Genomic DNA, 24,028 nt, shown 5'->3' with positions numbered 1-24,028 from the left:
CAGATTTTTAATGATACGGTATTTTCTCTCTACCTACTACGCCCTTCTCACATTCATTTTTCTTAAGTGTTTTTGGGGACAAAAAATATATGTTGTTCCCCTTTCAGGCTTGGGGGCATGACCCCGTGGCCCCCCTGGATCCGCTAGGCCGAAACTAACTAGGTCGTTTTCAAACGGTCTGATATTTCAGGTCATAGTTTGCAAACGGCCGGTGTTTTCAGGTAGTTTCATATGGCCTGACTGGGCCAGGCCGTTTGCAAACGGACCGAATTTTCATACGGCCTGTAACATATATTCAGATTTCGACATCTGTCGTAGCATCAAATGCTGATGTGGCGCACTCAAAAGCCGGAAGTGGTCCTTGGATGCCGTAAGGACCCTTTTAAGAAATAAGTGACCCGACTGACCCTTAGAGATTGGCCTGAGCTGTGACCGAAATAAGTCTTTTACCGTTTCGCAGGAAGGGACAAAAAGGTCCCTCATATGCTTCTTGTACAATTACGAAACAAAACAAGCTTTTTTTCAACGAAAACTCAGGGAGTTTTCCTAAAAAATTTATTGCGCATATTCCGTGAATGAAAAGTTGCCGGGTCATGTCAGGTCAGGCTGCCACAGCAAGTTTGTTAACTTGACAGCTCAATCGATATTTATGCAATAAGACCTGCTCGGGTGACGATAAGACATGACGACACTTTATGAAGGAAGCTAGTAAACCCGGTAGTTTCTCCATAGGCGCAGGAACCAGGGGGACGGGGCAGTGGTGGCAGCTTGCCCCCCCCCCCCCAACTCTGGGGCCGTGCGGGCGGTGCCCCCACAACTTTCAGACAGAATACCGCTCCTTTTTGCAAATGTTTTCTTTTTTTTTGTTGAAAAAGCCAAGGGATGAAAAATAAGTGGCCTAAAACCGGCGACAAAACTATATTTGGGGGATCCTAGGTTGATCTCTATCATGGTGTGACCTCCCCCCCCCCGTCTAACCCCTGGGTTTCTCTACGCTATTGAATCACGCTGCGGATTCTAGTAAGTATCTACTACACAACCTTCTCACATTAAGTTTTCTTCGAGCGTTTTGGGGGGCCAAAAGATTGTTGGCCCCCTCTTTCAGGCTTTTTGGGCCCATGGCCCCGGTGGCCCCCTTGAATCCGCCAGTGGGGGCGGTGCCCCCACAACTTTCAAACGGAATACCGTCCTTCTTTGCAATTGTTTTCTTTTTTTGTTGTTGAAAAAGCCAAGGGATGAAAAATAAGTGGCCTAAAACCGGTGAGAAAACTAGATTTGGGGGGACCCTAGGTTGATCTCTATTATGGTGTGCTCCCCCAGTCTGAAAGTAGTTCCCGCGCCCCTGACTTTCTCTACGCTATTGAATCACGCTGCTGATTATGGTATCTACTACGCAACCTTCTCACATTAATTTTTCTTCAAGCGTTTTGGGGGGCCAAAAGATATGTTGGCCCCCTCTTTCAGGCTTTTGGGGGGCCATGGCCCCGGTGGCCCCCCTGGATCCGCCAGTGGGGGCGGTGCCCCCACAACTTTCAGACGGAATACCGTCCTTTTTTGCAACTGTTTTTTTTTTTTTGTTGAAAAAGCCAAGGGATGAAAAATAAGTGGCCTAAAACCGGTGAGAAAACTAGATTTGGGGGGACCCTAGGTTGATCTCTATTATGGTGTGCTCCCCCAGTCTGAAAGTAGTTCCCGCGCCCCTGACTTTCTCTACGCTATTGAATCACGCTGCTGATTATGGTATCTACTACGCAACCTTCTCACATTAATTTTTCTTCAAGCGTTTTGGGGGGCCAAAAGATATGTTGGCCCCCTCTTTCAGGCTTTTGGGGGGCCATGGCCCCGGTGGCCCCCCTGGATCCGCCAGTGGGGGCGGTGCCCCCACAATTTTCAGACGGAATACCGTCCTTTTTTGCAACTGTTTCTTTTTTTGTTGAAAAAGCCAAGGGATGAAAAATAAGTGGCCTAAAACCGGTGAGAAAACTAGATTTGGGGGGACCCTAGGTTGATCTCTATTATGGTGTGCTCCCCCAGTCTGAAAGTACGTGAAAGTACGTGAAAAGAAGTACGTGAAAGACGTAGTTCCCGCGCCCCTGACTTTCTCTACGCTATTGAATCACGCTGCTGATTCTAGTAGGTATCTACTACGCAACCTTCTCACATTAATTTTTCTCCAAGCGTTTTGGGGGGGGGGGCCAAAAGATATGTTGGCCCCCCCTTTCAGGCTTTTGGGGGGGGCCATGGCCCCGGTGGCCCCCCTGGATCCGCCAGTGGGTCAAGGGCCCCAAGGCATTGGATCGGTTTTTGGTGAATAACTTTGCAAAAAAAGGTCGCATTATCGTCATTTCGATACAATCGTGTTTTCTGTTCAGTGTTCTCAGACGCGTCGATTTATATGCTTTTTTGCTTAGGTGAAGCAATTTAGGATGTTTAGGTCAATGTCATGTTAGGGCAACACAGGTCACGAAGCTGTTGAAAGGAGGACATGCTGCATAACATTTGATTCGGTAAGTCTTGCAGAGTCCATTGATGGCTGTCCCGACTGGCTAGCTCATTTTGATCGGGAGTTATTGACGAAGCACTCCGATTGACGAGCACTCCGACACGCAAGGTGAACAATGCAAAAGTGAAGCATTAAACCTTGCCAAGAATGTATGAAGTCATGATTTCATGTGCGTGAGGTATAGTTTTAGCTCATTTCCGACGCCAAATTAACAGTTTCCATATTTTCCCATTATGCTTATATCATGACACTAAGTGCATTATGGATTTGCATCATTTATAACCAACAACCGTGCAGTCTGCAGAGGTTTACTTAAGACGTCATAGTTAAGTGACCTGACATGAAAACGTGGTTGATTTCAAATGATCCGGCTTGAATCAAATGTAAGGCATATGAAATGTCAGCCTTCTATCATCAGTGTGCTTTGAGCTACCGCAAACAAAAAATACATGGTGGCGGCATCCACCCCTCCTTCTCGGCCGGCGAGGGTTAAAGCTCGCTTCGAATTATTGCAGATAATGATGCGACCGAAAACAAAGCATTTATCTGTGTCTAGAACGGCCGCTGACTTGTTGGACACGATCCCCATTCTTAATTTGCTAGATGGGAATAAAATACTCGGCTATGATACATATATACCCCTCGATTTGCCCTCGCGCAAAGTCAATTCTAATCATCACTGTCGCTTTTTTTATCCGAGATGATGTCGCCACTAAACGGGTTGTTTTGTTTGCTTGCTTGCGTTGAATGGTCATTACGGATTATTGAAGGATTATGATATAATAGGAATGGGGCAAGGGAGGATATGCACTGCAGTGCAGGTGTTTAATTTAGATCACAAAGGCATCGTTTCCGGCATCGTGCAGAGTCACTATATTCCCCTCCTCTGCACTGCGGCATCTCTGCGCCCCACACACGGCGTCCTCACTCCACGGCCGGCCGCCGCCAACTGACCCACTCGCCGGGCGCCGCGACCTGACCCGTGTCACTGCCGTGGCCTGCGCAATAGAGTCGGGGCTGGAATCCGGGGGTTCGGCCGGCCGGCCGCCTCTGGAGCGGGGGACTTTTTTAGTAGACCTACTGTACATCGTCGAAGAACATGTTCCATGATAGGTGGGAGGTAAGACTAGCAACACAATACCGAAATCAAGGTGTAAAAGCTCACAAGACCCATAGCCAACGCAAGCTATTGGGTATTGGTCATTTGGGTCATAACATGACCTGAAGAACAAGGTCATATGTCCGAAACCAAAAACCACAGAAACTTGAAATTTTCAGTGGACGCCAAGAGAGGATAGAGAAGAGGCTATGCGTAACATCAGGCTTCTAGCTTTTGCAGAGCAGAAAAAAAACTGCCGGGGGGTGGCAGCCCTCCCCCTCCCATGTGCGGGCGAGGGTCAAGCGGTTTAAAAAGATACTGCAGAAAAAACGAGTGTGCAACATTAAACGAAAGACGAGACCAAAGGAGTGCCATCGAAATTTACAACTTTGCGCAAGCTCGGGGGAAACTAGTTCCGGGAAGTGGCAAAAAATTGAGCTCCGCTTCAACTGTATTCGCTCAAATTGTCTCCATTGACCACAATACATTCGCTCAAATGGTCTCCCATTGACAATACATTCGCTCATATGGTCTCCATTGACCACAATACACTCGCTCAAATGGTCTCCATTGGCCACAATACACTCGCTGAAATGGTCTCCATTGACCACAATACATTAACATTCGCTGCTGAATTTAGTGTTCACTATGGTTGATATAATCGCTGTAATTAAATTCGCTAAAATGACAATCGCTCACAAAATCCATCTGTGTCTATCTCTCTGTCTCTCTGTCTCTGTCTTTCTGTGTCTCTGTCTTTCTGTGTCTGTCTCTCTGTCTCTCTGTCTCTGTCTCAGTCTCTCTGTCTCTGTCTGTCTGTCTGTCTGGCTGGCTGGCTGTCTGTCTGTCTCTCTCTCCCTATCACTCACTCTCTCTCTCTCTCTCTCTCTCTCTCTCTCTCTCTCTCTCCCTATCTCTCTCTCTCTCTCCTTCCCTCCCTCCCTCTCACGGGGTTGCGGCGTCCAGTGATACCCGGACCGCTCGCGGGACGTCCCTTTCGTGGCGAGGATCAGATGAGTGGCGTGCTAGCTTCTCAGTTCACGTCACGATCAGCTGTGGTTGCTGCGTACGTCCTCGTCGTCTTGGCTGGGCCGCTGCTGCTGTTGCCGTACTCTGTACAGGCTGTACGTACAGTTGAGCTTACCGCGCAGCTGCTGACGAGGGATGAGCTCCTCCAGAGGCTCCACGCCCTGGCGGCGCATTCGGTCCCGTACCTGCCGCAGTGGACCATGTCGCAGTTAATAATCGCAAGCTGTTGTTTCAAAAGACAAAATACTAACGAAAGGGTTTGCCACTCGGTTAGGAATAGAAAGAGAGAGAGAGAGAGAGAGAGAGAGAGAGAGAGAGAGAGAGAGAGAGAGAGAGAGAGAGAGAGAGAGAGATACAGATACAGAGACAGAGACAGAGACAGAGACAGAGACAGAGACAGAGACAGAGACAGAGACAGAGACAGAGACAGAGACAGAGACAGAAGAGACAGAGACAGAGACAGAGACAGAGACAGAGACAGAGACAGAGAGAGAGACAGAGAGAGAGAGAGAGAGAGAGAGAGAGAGAGAGAGAGAGAGAGAGAGAGAGAGAGAGAGAGAGAGAGAGAGAGAGAGAGAGAGAGAGAGAGAGAGAGAGAGAGAGAGAGAGAGAGAGAGAGAGAGAGAGAGAGAGAGAGAGAGAGAGAGAGAGAGAGAGAGAGACTTCTTTTATTTAACCCGCGCCCCAGTGGCGGTCTCAGCCAACTTCACCATAGTGTAGGGGGCATATGTTACCACCCACCTCTAACTAAAAAACTAAGAGGGCTAGAAAGACGCGGTAAAATCAGTTGATAGCTCTCAATGTGTACGCTTGAAAGTATTTCAGTCATTTTTCATATTAGAGCAGAATTGGGGTCACCAGAGGTCATTAAAGGTCAAAACTTGCCAAATGTCATTATATTTTTTTCAGAAAACATGCCGTTATCTCAGGAACCATGATAGCTAGAAAAACGCATGGAAAAGCAGTCGATAGTTTTGAACTCTTCTTTTGATAAATTCAGATCAAATTTGACCTTAGGTCAACGGTTAAGCCTCCATAGGTCAAATATTGTGAAAATAGCTGTTTTTGGATAACATTTTTTTCCACTCTTGAACCAGCAAAGATGAAAAGTTGGCAATGGCCCTATCGTGTTTCTCTCCTTCAGTTTCTTCGAAAAATATATTTTTTACCTAGAAAGGTAAAGGTCAAATTTTTACCTCACGTCAAGGTCACGTGGTGACCCAAATTGGTCATGTTGCATGCCATCCGATGCGTCTCGACAAGAGAAGCCATCCCCAGCGTTTTATCTCTTTCCAATCGAGAGTTATTGGCAAAAATATGTTTGTAGCCTCAAATGTGTGAGAGACGGGCGAGTGTGAGAGTCGTTACGCGGCGGCAATGAAGTTGAACGAAAGCTACATGAAGACTAGTTGAAAGCATCACAACCAGAACCTTACGTGTTCTGAGCATTTGCTATATCCCCAACGTGATGTGCTATCTGCCATTGCTGTTCTATTGAGCGGCTTATTAACCCGCGCTCGGCTGGGGGTCCTGGATTTCCACGCCCTGCTGGGGGAGAGGGGGGGGGTGTTCGAACACCCCCCCCCCCCTTGTAACTCGGCTCCTGGGCGACGTAGCGATACGCGGAAGGCGGCGTTCGAAAGAACGTCAAAAATAATGACGAAATCACTTTGGTCAATTTTTTGGTCAGGTCAAAGGTCAGGTCACCAGAGGTCATTGAAGGTAAAATTTCGCCGATTTCCAGGTCGAATGTCGAAAATTTCCAAGAAGCCAACGCATAACTCGGGAACCAATAGAGCTACAGCGCCGCGGAAAAGCGCATTCGATAGCCCTAATAACGCCCTTTCTGAGTAATACTCTCAGATTTGACCTAACGTCAATGGTTTTGCCTGCAGGGGGCAAAAACTGCAAAAATAGCCGATTTTTTCGGAAAGTTTTTCTGCAATAACTTTTGATCCAAGCCTTGTACGAGCTTACTTTCACCGGCATCGCGTTCCTCTCGTCAAGACGCATCGAATGAACTATAACTTGACCTTGAAAGGTCAACTTGAAAATTTGACCTCAGGTCAAGGTCATGACCTGACCGGAAAGGGTCATGTTGCATATCAGTCGATCCGTATCGTCGAGCTGAACACATCTACGGCGTTTTCATCTCTCTAGCATGCCTCTATCAAAAGTTATTTGCGAAAAACTGTTAGATACCATTCGTGACCTAAGATGACCTCAGGGCATAAACAAGGGTCACGGACACCATTTTCATGTTAGGTGTGTCTAAACCACTTGTAATTCGGTGTTTGGGAGTATTTATAATGTCTTTCGTCCAAAAGAGGCGCATTTCAATTTTCTCCCATTGACTTATAATGGGGAGGTCGCAAAATTGACCTGACCTTAGGTCATCGATATCAAAATTCTGAGATATACATTTGGTACATGCTATTGCTCTTAGCAATCGCTGAAAGTTTCAAAGCGATCGGTCACTCGGTGTAGCTATGGCAGACATTGAAACTTGTTATGAGGTGAGGTCACTTCAAGTGACCTGGTGACCTGACCTTGATGAACGACCTTGGTCTGAAATTTTCACAACATGTGTAGAATTGATGTATTATAAGGTGTACAAAAAACGGCGGCGCGGAGCGCCGCCGTTTTTGAGATATTCGCGAAAAACCACAAGGGGGGGGGGGGGTGTTCAAACACCCCCCCAGCAGGGCGCGGGTTAACCCTCGCATGTGTAGGGGGGGTCGGATGGACCCCCCATGGTTTTTCGCGAATAACTCGCGTAAAAGGCGGCCGATTGCGACGAAACTTTCCGTACCCTCGCATTAATCAATTTTACACCTACCCTGAAAATTTCATGACCCTGACCCAAATGACCTTTGACCTGTGACCTTTTTTCCGAGACCATGTTTGGCCGGAATCGCGATTCCGCGTATGTCGGCTCGCATTAGCCGCGCGTTTGCAAGCTTTTCGTGGTTTCAAACGTTCAAACATGTGATTTGATGTTGCTCCCATGCATTAGGGTGGGTGTCAAGGTCACCTGAAGGTCAGGTCAGGTCATTGACCTTTGGTGACCTCGGTTCACTTTTTCGAGTTTAACATGTTTCTAGGCTAGTTTTTGGAGCTGAATTCGAATTTAGCAGCCATTTGAACATATACGAAGTAGTTTTGGTGACTTCGTAATATGTTACGAAGCTGTCAGAGGCGGTTGACACGTACTATGAATATCCGTCACGACGCCTACTGGTTGACCTGACCTGACCTGACCCGACCTGGTCTAAATGCTTAAATACATCATCTGTGATCAAAACTAACACGATATTCGTGATCAGCGTCCCGAAAACCCCTTAGCAGCCACACTTTACGACTTTCTAACAGTTCGCGATTTTCCCGACTTTGTGTCATTGACCTGACCTGGAAGGTCAACCAATGACCTAGGACCTTAAAATTGGGTATCATCGGCTTCCTCTCGTCACGGGCAACACGCTCGATTTTTCCGCAAAGCTCTAGCTGGATCAGGGGCCAAACGGCAAGGGGGTCCAACCGACCCCCCCTACACATTAGAAGCTGGCAAACGCCGCACACATGCGAGGGTTAAATCATGCCACTGTGCCGAACGGTCTAGTCTATTCATTGTTGACACCCTTAGTTAAACATAAGAATGACGTGCTTAATGATAAACTAAACTATAGGGCAATTGCCCTTTCTACGACTTTGTCCAAAGTTCTAGAACTTATTCTTGTAGAAAGACTACAGCCTTTCTTAAAAACTAGTGATGCCCAGTTTGGGTTTAAGCCACTGGCGCCCCTCTAAAGCACCCGCATTCTTCTCAAGATTACAGTCGCCCTATCCGAGATCAATAGCACCCTCAACTCTCAAGAGCCACTAGCGTCCCCTCCCCCTCCCCCTGAGACTGAAGTCGTCCCACTTGAGACTTAAGTCCGGCGCGCTTCTGAAGATCACAGTCGTCCTCATCCGAGGTCGCTGGCGGCCCTCAAAAGTCACTGGCGCCCATCTAAACGGAGATCACAGCTGCCCCATCTTAAAATCGATAGCAACCCTCTGAAACCAATGGCGCCCTTCTAGAGTAGGGGAGAGTGGGGTAATTTGGCCGGTGCACGGAGAAAAATAATTACTCCCCCCGGGAATCACGATCCCCTATTAGGGAATCAACTGACACCCATGGTTTAATCCGATTCTGAAAAACAGTGTCCATACACCGTTTTTTAGTGTAAATTGATCTCGGTCAGAATCACATACCCAAGGGTCATTTGACTCCCAAAATTTTGACTCCCATTTTAGGTGTCGTGTCAAAAGATCCTGCACGGTGTCAGCGTAAAATAACACATCTAAGCGTTTTTGACGCTATCATGAAGAGTTTATATCCTATAGGAGTCATTTCACACAGTTGAGCGTTTTCGCAATCCGTGACTCCCTTATTAGGTGTAATTTGATCCTCAGTGGTGTCATAATATTCCGTTCAAATGACTTATTGAGTGTAATTTGACCCTCGGTAGTGTCATAATATTCCGGTGTCATTTGAGCCCCATTGGGTTCAAATGACACCGGAATATTATGGCACCACTGAGGTTCAAATTACACCTAATAAGCGAGTCACGGATTACGAAAACGCTCAACTGAGTGAAATGACACCCATAGGGTTCAAAAACTCCACATGATAGTATCAAAAAACACTTAATTATTACAGAAATTGTTTTGACGTCACTGGTGGTATACCACCATCTCTTGACTCTGCAGTGTTGGGAACCAACACTGCAGAGTCAAGAGATTTTCGGTGAATCAGACTCCGAATCCAGCTCCGGCTTCCAATATCGACTCCGACTCCGACTACGGCCAGAACTGTCGTTTCCAACCGACTCCGACTACGGCCAGAACTGTCGAATCCAACGGACTCCGACTCTGACTCCGTACCTAACCCTGGTGTAGGTTCAGTGATTTGATTTTGAATCAATGCCCCGAGTGACGTCATGTGTGAGCTAGCCATGGCTGGTCCGCTACGAAGATGAAATAGGCAATAGCCCAATCAGCAGGCTGCACTGTCAATTTGCGGACGAAGATTTGCGGAAAAAATGCGAGACGAAGAAATGCGGAGACGAAGAAATGTGCGGACGAAGAAATGCGAGACGAAAAAAATACGGAGACGAAGAGATGCGAGACGAAGACATGCAAGACGAAGACATGCAAGACGAAGACATGCGAGACGAAGAAATGCGAGACGAAGAAATGCGAGACGAAGAAATCCGAGACGAAGAAATGCGAAACGAAGAAATGCGAGACAAAGAACTGCGCGGACGAAGAAATGCGGAGACGAAGAAATGCGAGTCGAAGAAATGCGAGACGAAGAAATGCAAGACGAAGAAAGGCGGAGACGAAGAAATGCGCGGACGAAGTTTTGCGGACGAAGAATTGCGCGACGAAGAAATGCCATGCAAAGATTTTTCCGGATACGCTGCGGTATCAATTGATTTTCGGTGACCCAGACTCCGACTCCAGCTCCGGCTTCCAAAGTCGCCGTCGACTCCGACTCTGACTCCGGCCACAACTGTCAACTCCACCCGACTCTGACTCTGACTCTGTAACCCTGGTGCGAACCACAGCTCAGGTCCAGTGGTTTGAGTCAATGCCCGGCCAATCAGCAAGCTGCATTGTCGTGTGACGTCATTTGTGTTCTAGCCATGCCGGTCCGCCACGAAGATGAAATAGCTCGACCTTGCAGGAAAACCGTTAGGAAAGCCGTTGACTTCAGTTGCCGGTTGGTTGCCGGAAGTGTGCCCACGTGGGTGCGTGTGGTGTGAGCGGGGAGAGGAACTTATTTGAATTAACGCGCTTTTAATGTCGCCAAACGTTGTTTAAAGTGTAGATTTACTTCAAGTAATAGTGCTTTAACGATAAACTTCAGATATTATTTGTAGTTTGCTCAACATGCGTATTTAAACAACAAGGCGCCCTGCACTCGGCGAAATTTTGAAGTAGGACAAGATAGTAACGCACCATGGAGACGGAGGTAAGTTTTTATGTCATAAAGCTGCAGAATAACTCTACCTAAGTAAGAAGCAATAATCACCGGTTGATGGAACATTGTTGAAATGTGAGTAATTCCTTACGGTGAATGGAGTCACGGACCCATGAGCCTTACGATAAGTTTTCATTAGATTTCGCCATACATTTCGTGCCCAAATGTTTTGGAATTTATTGTTGCATATAAAATAAAGAATGACATGCATGTATTGTTAATTTACGTCACGTGGTTAACAACTGCAATTATGACTCTGTTGGAGAGTGTATTTTCATCCCATAAGGTGTATGATTCCGAGAATCATTTGACAATATCTGGTATAAAGACTGATTGAAAAGAAGACGTCATCGTCAATAGATAAAATTGTAGCTGCAAGGGTGAAGACACATGCAAGCTACATTTAAAGTCTCGTTGCAGTCTGGCTAATCGTTCCTATAAGCTTCAGAAGCAGAACTACCCGTGGGTATGTTGGTTAGTTGTACCATACTATTGGTCTCAAGATAAGGGCCCAGGCGACCTGTTTTTCTGATGCGATGAATATACCCTTTATACCCTCGCCGCAGCTCGGTTCGAGTGCATCCCTCACCCCTGCACACAACCCAATCCCCGCTCTCGAATATTACCGGCATTTCTTATATAGGAGACCAATAGTACCGGTAATGTTGAGTGATGTATAGACAAATAGATGTATATTGAGTAGGAAAAACATACAGCACATGGGTGGACGCGTTTCGTCACAGACTTTTTCAACACCCGAATATCGACAAAACAATACGAACACACAAGAACAAAGCTAGCAAGCACAGATTCATACCTGTTGATATATCGCGTGTACATATTATGAGAATGTGCCTAAATGCAAATACACTTCCAATACTGCGCGTCAGTTAAATGGCAAAGAAAGAGAGAATACATATATAAGACAATTCATGTTGACAGTATCTGTTTTTCTATTTAACATTTATTTTATAATCTGAGTACAATATACGGCCGCAGATTTTGCCCATTTTATAAACCCAACCCGTGTATTGATCGTTTCGTTCGTTGCAATGTATGCCGCTTCCGTCGCCTTTCTACTCCCCTTGCTTTTGCACTTCGCTATCACTTTCGCCCCTCCCCAATTCGGTAAATGATTCGTTGAGTGAGCATGAAGCACGAATGCACTGTGTTCCATATCGTTTCTTACATCTCTCCTATGTTCCTTTAATCTTTTGTCCATGCCTCTACCTGTTTCACCTATATATGACTTTTCACAATGCCCACAGGGTACCTGATATACAACGCTAAGATCTACATTCTTACTTATTTTCTTTTGCGTGATCTCTCCTATTTTTCTGCCAGAAGTCAATGCGACTTTGACGCCTGTCGTTTCAAGTTCTTTCGCGATGTTTTCGGCTGCTTTTGAGTTCGGTAATGAAATATATCTTATGTCGTTCTTTCGTTTCGCTTCAGCTTTTGCTCTGTTTCGAATGTTCAACGCTTTTTTCTTGAGACGAATGAGATAGCCTTTGGGATATTTAAGCTTCATGAAACTGGAAAAGATGTGCTCAATTTCTTCAGCAAGATACTCCTCACTACAAATACGAAAAGCCCTTAAGAAAAAGCCCAATACCACCCCACTTTTCACTCTATCACTATGACCGGAAAAGAAATGAACATAATCTTCCCGGTTTGTAGGCTTACGATATACTTTGAATTTTGCACGACTATCGCTTCGGACTACTTCCGTATCTAAGAAAGCAATGGAACCTCCCTTTTCTGTTTCCACAGTAAACTGAATCTTCGGGTCGACTGCGTTGAGTTCGTTGACTTTGGCGTTCAAATCGATCGTTTTTGGTACTACTACCAGCACGTCATCGACGTATCGTACCCACAGAACATTGTCCCCCATAATATTTTGGTACCTGTTTTGTTCCAGCCATTCCAAATACAGGCACGCTGCTACTGGACTCAAGGGTGAACCCATTGCCAGCCCGCTGTGTTGGCTGTAATCTCATCTCTTATCAACTACATCTTTGATCACTTTTAGGGCGTCGTCTACGGGTACATTCGTGAACAGTGATTTTACATCAAGACTAGCCATGTACTTATCTGTGAAGTCGAAGTCTTTAAGTCGTTCAATTAAGTCGTTGCTGTTCCGAAGGTGTGCATCACTGATGGCACCCAGACTATTCGATAAGGGCTTTGCCAGTACTTAAAAAGTAAAAAGTAAAAGTGATCAAAGATGTAGTTAATAAGATCGATGCGAACCAGTTGCCGCTCGCAAAGTCTGACTACTTTAAGCTTGTGTCAATGTGTATGAAATTTGGGGGTTTTGTATTTGAGTCGGATGATTACAGCCAACACAGCGGGCTGGCAATGGGTTCACCCTTGAGTCCAGTAGCAGCGTGCCTGTATTTGGAATGGCTGGAACAAAACAGGTACCAAAATATTATGGGGGACAATGTTCTGTGGGTACGATACGTCGATGACGTGCTGGTAGTAGTACCAAAAACGATCGATTTGAACGCCAAAGTCAACGAACTCAACGCAGTCGACCCGAAGATTCAGTTTACTGTGGAAACAGAAAAGGGAGGTTCCATTGCTTTCTTAGATACGGAAGTAGTCCGAAGCGATAGTCGTGCAAAATTCAAAGTATATCGTAAGCCTACAAACCGGGAAGATTATGTTCATTTCTTTTCCGGTCATAGTGATAGAGTGAAAAGTGGGGTGGTATTGGGCTTTTTCTTAAGGGCTTTTCGTATTTGTAGTGAGGAGTATCTTGCTGAAGAAATTGAGCACATCTTTTCCAGTTTCATGAAGCTTAAATATCCCAAAGGCTATCTCATTCGTCTCAAGAAAAAAGCGTTGAACATTCGAAACAGAGCAAAAGCTGAAGCGAAACGAAAGAACGACATAAGATATATTTCATTACCGAACTCAAAAGCAGCCGAAAACATCGCGAAAGAACTTGAAACGACAGGCGTCAAAGTCGCATTGACTTCTGGCAGAAAAATAGGAGAGATCACGCAAAAGAAAATAAGTAAGAATGTAGATCTTAGCGTTGTATATCAGGTACCCTGTGGGCATTGTGAAAAGTCATATATAGGTGAAACAGGTAGAGGCATGGACAAAAGATTAAAGGAACATAGGAGAGATGTAAGAAACGATATGGAACACAGTGCATTCGTGCTTCATGCTCACTCAACGAATCATTTACCGAATTGGGGAGGGGCGAAAGTGATAGCGAAGTGCAAAAGCAAGGGGAGTAGAAAGGCGACGGAAGCGGCATACATTGCAACGAACGAAACGATCAATACACGGGTTGGGTTTATAAAATGGGCAAAATCTGCGGCCGTATATTGTACTCAGATTATAAAATAAATGTTAAATAGAAAAACAGATACTGTCAACATGAATTGTCTTATATATGTATTCTCTCTTTCTTTGCCATTTAACTGACGCGCAGTATTGGAAGTGTATTTGCATTTAGGCACATTCTCATAATATGTACACGCGATATATCAACAGGTATGAAACTGTGCTTGCTAGCTTTGTTCTTGTGTGTTCGTATTGTTTTGTCGATATTCGGGTGTTGAAAAAGTCTCTGACGAAACGCGTCCACCCATGTGCTGTATGTTTTTCCTACTCAATAAGTACCGGTAATATTGATATTAGCTGATGTATGACGCTAACAGGAACAGGCTCTGAGCCGGTATAGAAAAACCATCCCAAGAGTCATTTGACACCGTTGAGGTGACACCTACGAGGGGTGTTTTTTGAAGCGTACCAAAAACGCGCAGTTTCCAGGAGTCAGATTACACCCGGAATCAGACACTTCCTAGAGTATTATGACTCTGATTTGGGGTGTATTTTTATTCCATAAGGCGTATGATTCCGGGAATCATTTGACGCCGTACGGTATAAAAATACACCCTCAACCAGTGTCATAATACCCTAGAAAATGTCTGATTCCGGGTGTACCTAATCGGACTCCAGAAAACTGCGCGTTTTTGGTACGCTTCAAAAAACACCCCTTTTAGGTGTCATTATTTTTTTCAGTGTGGTGTAAATTGGCCGCCCCCACCTGTACGATGTCTAATAAAAGTGAGTGAAATAACTCAAGTCCCTATTCATTTGTCATGGGTAGAAATAACTGGTGGACAAATGTCAAAACTTTGTCCCTCGTAGTTTTGTTAAAAATTAATAAAATGCTAATTTCATTAGAAAATGGTAACTTTTGCTTCTGTTTACAAAGTTGTATAACATGTAGTATTTGGGCTAAAAACAAATTCAGACATCATAGCGCCATTCTTGGGGGTGTTCAGCGGTTCCAAGAGGTATTTCATCTAATTCCGTATAGCCGTGATGACTTTAACCCGCGCCCTGCTGGGGGGGGGGGGGGGTGTTTGAACACCCCCCTTGTGGTTTTTCGCGAATATCTCAAAAACGGCGGCGCGGAGCGCCACCGTTTTTGGTACACCTTATCATATATCGATTCTACACATCTTGTGAAACTTTCAGACCAAGGTCATTCAAGGTCAGGTCACCAGGTCACTTGAAGTGACCTCACCTCATAAAAAGTTTCAATGTCTGTCATAGCTACGACGAGAGACCGATCGCTTTTAAACTTTCAGCGATTGCTAAGAGCAATAGCATATACAAAATGTATATCTCAGAATTTTGATATCGATGACCTAAGGTCAGGTCAATTTTGCGAACTCCCCATTATAAATGCGTCTCTTTTGGACGAAAGACATTATAAACACTCCCAAAACACCGAATTACATGTAGTTTAGACACACTGAACATGAAAATGGTGTCCGTGACCCTTGTTTATGCCCTGAGGTCATCTTAGGTCACGAATGGCATCTAGCAGTTTTTCGCAAATAACTTTTGATAGAGGCATGCTAGAGCGATGAAAACGCCTTAGATGTGTTCAGCTCGACGATACGGATCGACTGATATGCAACATGACCCTTTCCGGTCAGGTCATGACCTTGACCTGAGGTCAAATTTTCAAGTTGACCTTTCAAGGTCAAGTTATAGTTCATTCGATGCGTCTTGACGAGAGGAACACGATGCCGGTAAAAGTAAGCTCGTAAAAGGCTTGGGTCAAAAGTTATTGCAGAAAAACTGTTTCCGAAAAAATCGGCTATTTTTGCAGTTTTTGCCCCCTGCAGGCAAAACCGTTGACGTTAGGTCAAATCTGAGAGACAGAGAGTTATTCAGAAATGGCGTTAATAGGGCTATCGAATGCGCTTTTCCGCGGCGCTGTAGCTCTATTGGTTCCCGAGTTATGCGTTGGCTTTTTGGAACTTTTCGACATTTTACCTGGAAATCGGCGAAATTTTGCCTTCAATGGCCTCTGGTGACCTGACCTTTGACCTGATCAAAAAATTGACCGAAGTGATTTCGTCATTATTTTTGACGCTCTTTCGAACGCCGCTTTCCGCGTATCACTACATGGCCCAGGAGCCGAGTTACAAGGGGGGTGTTCAAACACCCCCCCCCCCAGCAGGGCGTGGAAATCCAGGACCCCCAGCCGGGCGCGGGTTAAAGACAAAAAATTTCAGAATGGCAACATGGGGTAATTTGGCCGGGACTAGCGGGGCAACTTGGCCGGTGCGCTCATGGTCACTATGCTAGAACGGCTGAGTTTTCATGGTGAATTGTACCATAAATGACATGATTCATGACCAACTTTGGCTACTTTGATGCCTTACTTCCGATTGGTCAGCTGTAAGAGCATATGACGTCATCAAAGGTTACCAAACGTTTAATCGTTACATAAAAATGGTACAGCCGCACAAATGGTCTCATTCTGTTCAGTTGGCCAAGGCGCATCGAATGATATGCATGATGACCTTGAAATCACGTGACCTTGAGGTCAAGCGGTACGGTATGGTACGGTGTCGGACCATCGCTTTTAGACGTCGTCAACTCGAGTCTTGTGAGCGGTCAGGTTCCAAAGGCTTGGAAACACGCGCTGGTGACGCCCATTCCGAAGGGCGGAGTAGTTGCGGAACCGGCCGACACCCGACCTATCTCGATTCTTCCGGCCATTACCAAGATAGTGGAACGTGTTGTGCAACACCAGCTGTCCCAATATTTAGAGCAAAATCACCTTTTTTCTGACGCACAGCACGGCTACCGAAAATTGTATTCTACTGAAACTGCTCTCCATGTCGTGACGGATGCTGCTCTTCGTGCAATGGACAACGGAGAAATTACAGTCAGGGTAACTCTCGAACTCTCGAAATGTTTTGATGTCGTGCCCCATTCAAAATTGTTGGAAAAACTTTGCGCGCATGGAATCCACACAGAGTGGTTCCGCAACTATCTTCACGGTCACACGCAGCAGGTGCGCCTGAGCGGGCGTGCCGGCGCCGAGACGGGCGAGACTCCGGTGGTTCCGGGCGCCCGGCCGGCCGGCGCGCCGCGCCGTTTTAGAGCTAACGGCGCCGCACAACTGTCGAACACACAGGACATCAAATCTGGCATCTTTCAAGGAGGCGCATTGTCACGCATCCTTGTACGCCCTTTATTCCAGCGATTTTAGCTCCTACATCGGTGACAATGTGACAACAGTTTGCTACGGTCGCCGAGACGATTCTACTCTTTTGACAAGCGGTAGAAAAAGTGATATCCATCTAGCCATTGCTCGGATGGAGGCAGCACTTTACTCTGCATATCAATGGTTCTGTCACAACGGATTGAAGGTGAATGCCAAAAGAACACAGATGGTGGTCATCGGCACTCCTGCGATGCTTCGCAACCTGCCACCGGTTACACTAAATTTCTGCGGTACCACCATCGTCGATTCGAGGGCCGTCAAAAGTCTTGGTGTTACCATCGACCGGCACTTACGTACCAGGCTCACATCGACACCATTACACGGAAATGCACCGGCATACTCATCGCTCTGAGTCATGCGAGACATGTTGTACCTCGCTCTGCGTTGAAGGTCATAGTAGAGTCTCTTGCGGTGTCTGTTGTCCGCTACTGCTTGTCTGTGTATGGTTCTTGTTGCGCGGCACAAATGCATAGGATCCAAAAGATTTTGAATTTTTGCGCCCGAGTAGTAACAGGTAGGCGTCGATTTGAACATATATCGGATGCGATAAAGCAGCTTGGCTGGCTGACTGCACGACAGTTGATCGTTCTCCACACTGTTTGCGCCGTCGGTAAGATTGTGGCATGCGGCTTACCTGAAAGCATTGCCCGAACGATCGGCCCGCCCGCCAACCAAGTGCACGCGCACTGCACGCGACGCGCCGGCCAGCGAATCCTACCTCGCATTCGCACTGAGGCGGGACGGCGTCGTCTATGTTACCGAGGCGTGGAGCTCCTGAACTGAACGCCATTGGCATTGAACCTTCCGCTGCTGGTTTTAAGGCCGATGTGAAGGCCTACCTGCTCCTGGATGACGTCACGTGATCCTACTTCTCTTATTTGAGATGTGTGATTGTATGTTTGTGTAACTTACCTTTACCTTTAACAGTTGACGAAACGCAGTGAAAAGCCCGCACCATGTTGAGGACTGTGTTGAATAAAATCTGAATCTGAATCAAGCGACCTGAGGTAATGTGACCTAAGGTCAACCTTTGACCTTGACTTCTCGAGGTCACCACATATATGTTTGGATGCGGACTGACGAGAGAATTGCGATGGTACTCCGAAGTTTTGGCCTAGCTTGATTACTTCAAAAGTTATTCGTAAAAAACTGTATTCGCATCTAGAGCCGCTAATTTGGCTATTTTGACCCCTGTGACCCCTGAGTCAACCTCCAAAATGCGGCAAATGCGTCATAGGACACACAGTCATTGCTGAATCTGCAGCTGACTCGCAATATAACAGAGAATCCCGACCGCAAACTAACACCGGCCAAATTGCCCCACACCTCCGGCCAAATAACCCTGCTAGTTGGGCAATTTGGCCGCCTTGCAGACCTTTGTAATACGTCACAATTTCAATATAAGTAATTACTTTATCATTTCAAGTTCACTGTCCAGTAAAGTAAAATAAATGCGACACCTGCCAGCGTTGAGAAAATGCAGAAATGTGTCGTCAATTTTAAGCTACATCGTTTTTAAAAAAGCGACCAAATTACCCCAACCTCCCCTACCCGGCGCCCCTCTGAAAATCACATTCGCCCCATCCGAGACAACGCCCCTTGAGACTACAGTCGCCCCACCCAAGCTCAAGGCGCCCCTCTAGAGCGTCCGGGGTCCTGCAGAAGGCAACAGTGGCCCCATCCAGTATCCATGCCCAATGGCGCCCCTCTACGCCCTTCTAAATATCACAGTCGCCCCATCAATCCAAGGTTGCTGGCGTCCCTCAAGAGCCACTGGCGCCCACCTGAACCGGGACTTCAGTCGGCCCATCCTAGATCAATGGCGCCCCTGTGACACCACTGGTGCCCCTCTGAAAATAACAGTCGGACCATCCGAGATGAATGGCGCCCCTCTAGAGCGTCCAACGCCCTACTGAAGGCAGCAGTGACTCCATCCAAGCATAACACCCCTCTAGAGCACCCGGTGCCCTTCTGAAGATCACATTCGCCCTACTGAATACCACTGACGCCCATCTAAATGGAGACTTCAGTCGCCCCGCCCCATTCAAGATCGATAGCGACCCCCCCCCCCCCAGAAATCACTGACGCCAGGTTATTATTTTACAATGGGGCTTTCTCAGCGACACCAAGGGCCCTTTTCAAGATGCAGCAGCCGGGCGGCGACGAGCTAAGATAGGATGTGCCAAGCGTTTCTTATAAGGCAGCGTCGTTAGTGCCACCCCTCGTTGCGATACCGCGCCTCAATGCAACGCCGCCCCTTCAGCGTGCAATGCCACCCCTCAATGCAAGTGGTGCCCCTCAGCGCATTGACGCCCATGATTGCGATGCCGCCCCCGCCTAGCAGTGCGGTGCCGCCCCCAGCGTACGCGTTTTTTTATTGAACCTGCTGGGGGTGTTTGAACACTGACTTCTAACTCAGCTTGTGGGTCACGTCGAGACACGCAGAAGGCAGCGTTCGAAATAGTGTCAAAAACTATTGCAAAACTACTTCATTTTTAACCCTCACCGGCACAGGGGTGTTTTAATTTGACATTAAAACTGGGGGTTGATGCAGCTCCTTCTAAGGTGTTTCACGAATAACTCGCGTAAAAAGCGGCCGATCGCGACAACTTTCAGTACCCTCGCATTGATCAATTTTACACCTACCCTGACAATTTCATGACCCTGACCCAAATGACCTTTGACCTGTGGCCTTTTTTCCGAGTGTAGCAGAATACAAATATTAATAAGCAAATTCTTGTTTGTGACAGTCTAGATTTGTAGGACCGTAGTTGTTCTTGCCGTTCAACCAACCGATTCCAAAAATAAACAGAATGTAAAATACAAAGTTGGGCCTGTTTTCAATTCACGGCCACAGAAACCAAAAGATAACAAACAAATTGACTTTGCCAATGTCCGAAGACAGACTGGTCCGCCGAGCAGTAAAGACAGCAGTGCCCGGCTGCGACTCCAAGACCGAAGTGCTCTACAGCGCGGCACCGGCCGAGTTCACGACACACACACACATACATCACATATACACGTCAGACATACAGATGTACGTCATATCATAGCACCAATCAGAAGCGGGCAAGGACAGGCGTCGCAGGTGAGGAGTGAGGACCATATAAGGATATTGTAAGTGGGCGAGGGGGCTGGGCAGTAAGTATAGGTACAGAGGGAGGTGGAGGACGGGGTAGGAACGAATTTCGTTACACCGAGACCATGTTTGGCCGGAATCGCGATTCGGCGTATGTCGGCTCGCATTAGCCGCGCGTTTGCAAGCTTTTCGTTGTTTCAAACGTTCAAACATGTGATTTGATGTTGCTCCCATGCATTAGGGTGGGTGTCAAGGTGACTTGAAGGTCAGGTCAGGTCATTGACCTTTGGTAACCTCGGTTCACTTTTTCGAGTTTTACATGTTTCTAGGCTAGTTTTTTAGCTGAATTCGCATTTAGCAACCATTTGAGCATTTACGAAGTAGTTTTGGTGCCTTCGTAACATGTTACGAAGCCGTCAGAGGCGGATGACACTTGACAGGTACTACGAATACCCGTCACGACCCCTACCGGTTGACCTGACCTGACCTGACCCGACCTCGTCTAAGCACTTAACGACATCATCTGTGATCAAAATTCAAAACTAACACGATATTCGTGATCAGCACCCCGGAAAACCCCTAAGCAGCCACACCTTACGACTTTCTAACAGGTCCCGATATTCCCGATTTTTGGGTCATTGACCTAACCTGGAAGGTCAACCGATGACCTACGACCTTAAAATTGGGTATCATTGGCTTCCTCTCGTGACGGGCAACACGCTCGTTTTTTTCCGCGAAGCTCTAGCTCCATCTGGGGCCAAACGCGAGGGGGGTCGTACCAACCCCCCGCCCCCTGTGCCGTCAAAGGACTCAAAATGGCCTGTGCCGGCGAGGGTTAAGGTTAGGTCCAACTGGTCGACGGTCAAGTCACCAGAGACAACCGAAAATCAAATTTCGCCGATTTTGACATTTTTCGACAAAGCGGCGCACAAGTCAGGATTCATACAGAGATTGAGCTACAGCCTCGCAGCAAAGCGCATTCGATAACTCTTTAGATGCTCTTTCTTATAAATCATCTCATATTTGACCTAAGGTAAACGTTTCAGCCTCAAAATATACGTTTTCGCGGAGGATGTTTATCTGTAATACCTTTTCGCTCAGACCTACACGAGATTAGTTTTACTGGCATCGTGTTCCATTTTTTTAGATGAGTCAAATGAACTAGAATTTGACATTAAAAGAACATTTTGAGAATTTGACCTAAGGGAAGGTCTTCACCTAACCGGGAAAGGTCATACTGCATATTATTCGATCCGTATTGTCAAGAAGGAAAATAATTGTATCAGGTGTTTCATTGCTCTACCATATCTCTATCAAAAGTTATTGTCCAAAAACTACTGGAGACCTTTCATGACCTGAAATGACCTCAGTAACATAAAAGTGGTCACATCACGAGTGAAATTTTCCGATTAATTGCGTCATGCTTATCTGTATTCCGATGTTTAAGGGTGTTTTCGTTCTGAAGAAGAGTATTTCAATTTTCTTACATTAACCCGCGCCCGGCTGGGGGTCCTGGATTTCCACGCCCTGCTCGGGTGGGGGGGGGGGGTGAACACAGTGAACACCCCCTTCTAACTCGGCTCCTGGACCACGTAGCGATACGCGGAAGGCGGCGTTAGAAAGAACTTCAAAAATAATGACAAAATCACTTCATTCACTGTTTTGGTCAGGTCACCAGAGGTCATTGAAGGCAAAATTTCGCCGATTTCCAGGTCGAATGTCGACAACTTTCAAGAAGCCAACGCATAACTCGGGAACCAATAGAGCCGCGGAAAATCGCATTCGATATCCCTTTTAACGCCCTTTCTGAGTTGTTCTCTCAGATTTGACCTAACGTCAACGGTTTTGCCTGCAGGGGGCAAAAACTGCAAAAATAACCGATTTTTTTCCGGAAATAGTTTTTCTGCGATAACTTTTGACCCTAGCCTTGTACGAGCTTACTTTTATCGGCATCGTGTTCCTCACGTCAAGACGCATCGAATGAACTATAACTTGACCTTGAAAGGTCAACTTGAAAATTTGACCTCCGGTCAAGGGCATGACCTGACCTGAAAGGGTCATGCTGCATATCAGTCGATCCGTATCGTCGCGCTGAACACATCTAAGGCGTTTTCATCGCTCTAGCATGCCTCTATCAAAAGTTATTTGCGAAAAACTGCTAGATACCATTCGTGACATGAGATGACCTCAGGGGCATAAACAGGAGTCACAGACACCATTTTCATGTTCAGTGTGTCTAAATTACTTGTAATTCAGTGTTTGGGAGTGTTTATAATGTCTTTCGTCCAAAAGAGGCGCATTTCATTTTCTCTCATTGACTTATAATGGGGAGGTCGCCAGTCTCCAGGTCACGTCAGCCATTGGCAGTTTCCAACATTGTTGAAATAGACTAGATTTGAACTTTGATGACCTCTGGTGACCTGACCTTTGACCTGACCTAAAAATTGAACGAAGTGTCCGTCATTATTTTGGACGCTCTTTCGATTGCCGCTTACCGCGTGTTGCTAGTTGCTACGTGGCCCAGGAGCAGAGTTAAAGGGGTGGGCGTGAAAACGCCCCCCCCCCAGCACGACACGGAAAACACAGGCCACCAGCACGGCGCGGGTTAACTAATAGGTAATGGAGAGGTTGCAAAATTGACCTGGCCCTCAATGTAGATAGTTTGCCTATAGGGATTACGCAAGGCGAATGTTCTGTGAGATCAGCAGGTTTCTATGGCGCCTATTCAAAGTTGATCACGCACACTCACATCATCAAAGGTCATCTTCTATGCTACGCCGGCCGAAGACATCTTTTACCTTCGTGCTACTGCCAATATACAGGGTTGGGCAGATAAATTGGGACAAATATCAACTTCCTCTAAAACGACTATTTTTTGAGTGGTAAAGATAATTTTTGAACATAAATATGTGCTAATTAATACATTTTCATGTTATGCAGGTTGCGTTATAATTTTGAGTCGGCTGTCACAGAACGTGGGCTTAAGCAAGCCACTATCAACTTAGTCCGCGCGCACATGCATGCCAATACTCTAATTATGCTCCATCAAATGGCTGAAAGTAGTGTGTATCGAACAGACGTAAACATTGGAGGAAGAGATGATATTGACTCATCCTTACATACCTATTGCATTAACACCGGCCGCTCCCCCGGTTTTCCGGGGGGGGGGGGGGGCTTAAAGGCAAAATTCAGTTAAATCAGAGGATCCTCGCGAAAACAGTGGCGCGAGCTTACAACGAAGGTAGCCGCGCCATGAGAAAGCGATATACCAGCACCTCAAACATGTACTCTTATGCATTGATGCAAATCAACTGTCAACATAGATGTTGAAGCAGCTGTGACGTTAAAAAGATTGAAAAAGATTGTTACACAGTACGGTGTACTGTAAAAGTAAACATTAGTCCGGTGGTTCAGATAGGTAACGTTTGAGGTGGTGAGGGAACACGGTCACTGGTAGCTCAGTGAGTATCGATGGTAGTGAGTTGAAGAGAGCAGGACCGCGACAACAGCGCCTCTTCCCCATTTCGGTACGTGACCGGGGCACATAGAGGTCGCGGTCCTGGCGAGTCGTCCTGGTCAGTGTCCCCAAGGCTTCGCGCCTATTTGCCACAGTGACAAAGCCCTCGGCTAAAGCTTGGGGCTCGCCGTGATTGCGCACCTTGTGTACGAGACAGAGAGTGTGATAAGATGGCAGCTTCTCCGCGCTGAGCCAACCTAGCTCCTCAAGCAGG

The 24,028-nt window shown here is 46.6% G+C and overlaps 1 protein-coding gene across 1 annotated transcript in view; it reads right to left on the bottom strand.

The window, feature by feature from the left end:
- Positions 1–4,040: 4,040 nt before the first annotated feature.
- The window catches only part of LOC122387215 (dipeptidase 2-like), a 161,420-nt gene continuing 141,432 nt past the window's right edge, over positions 4,041–24,028 (bottom strand). Inside the window, exon 8 of the mRNA XM_043377165.1 lies at positions 4,041–4,816. Coding sequence (XP_043233100.1) covers positions 4,652–4,816 — 165 coding nt within the window. The 3' untranslated portion in view covers positions 4,041–4,651. The remainder of the gene's footprint in view (positions 4,817–24,028) is intronic.

This window comes from Amphibalanus amphitrite, unplaced genomic scaffold (genome assembly GCF_019059575.1).
Source record: "Amphibalanus amphitrite isolate SeventyFive unplaced genomic scaffold, NRLGWU_Aamphi_draft 000277F_arrow, whole genome shotgun sequence".
NCBI classification, from domain to species: Eukaryota; Metazoa; Arthropoda; class Thecostraca; order Balanomorpha; family Balanidae; genus Amphibalanus; species Amphibalanus amphitrite.
This window is presented reverse-complemented; position numbering and strand designations above follow the sequence as displayed.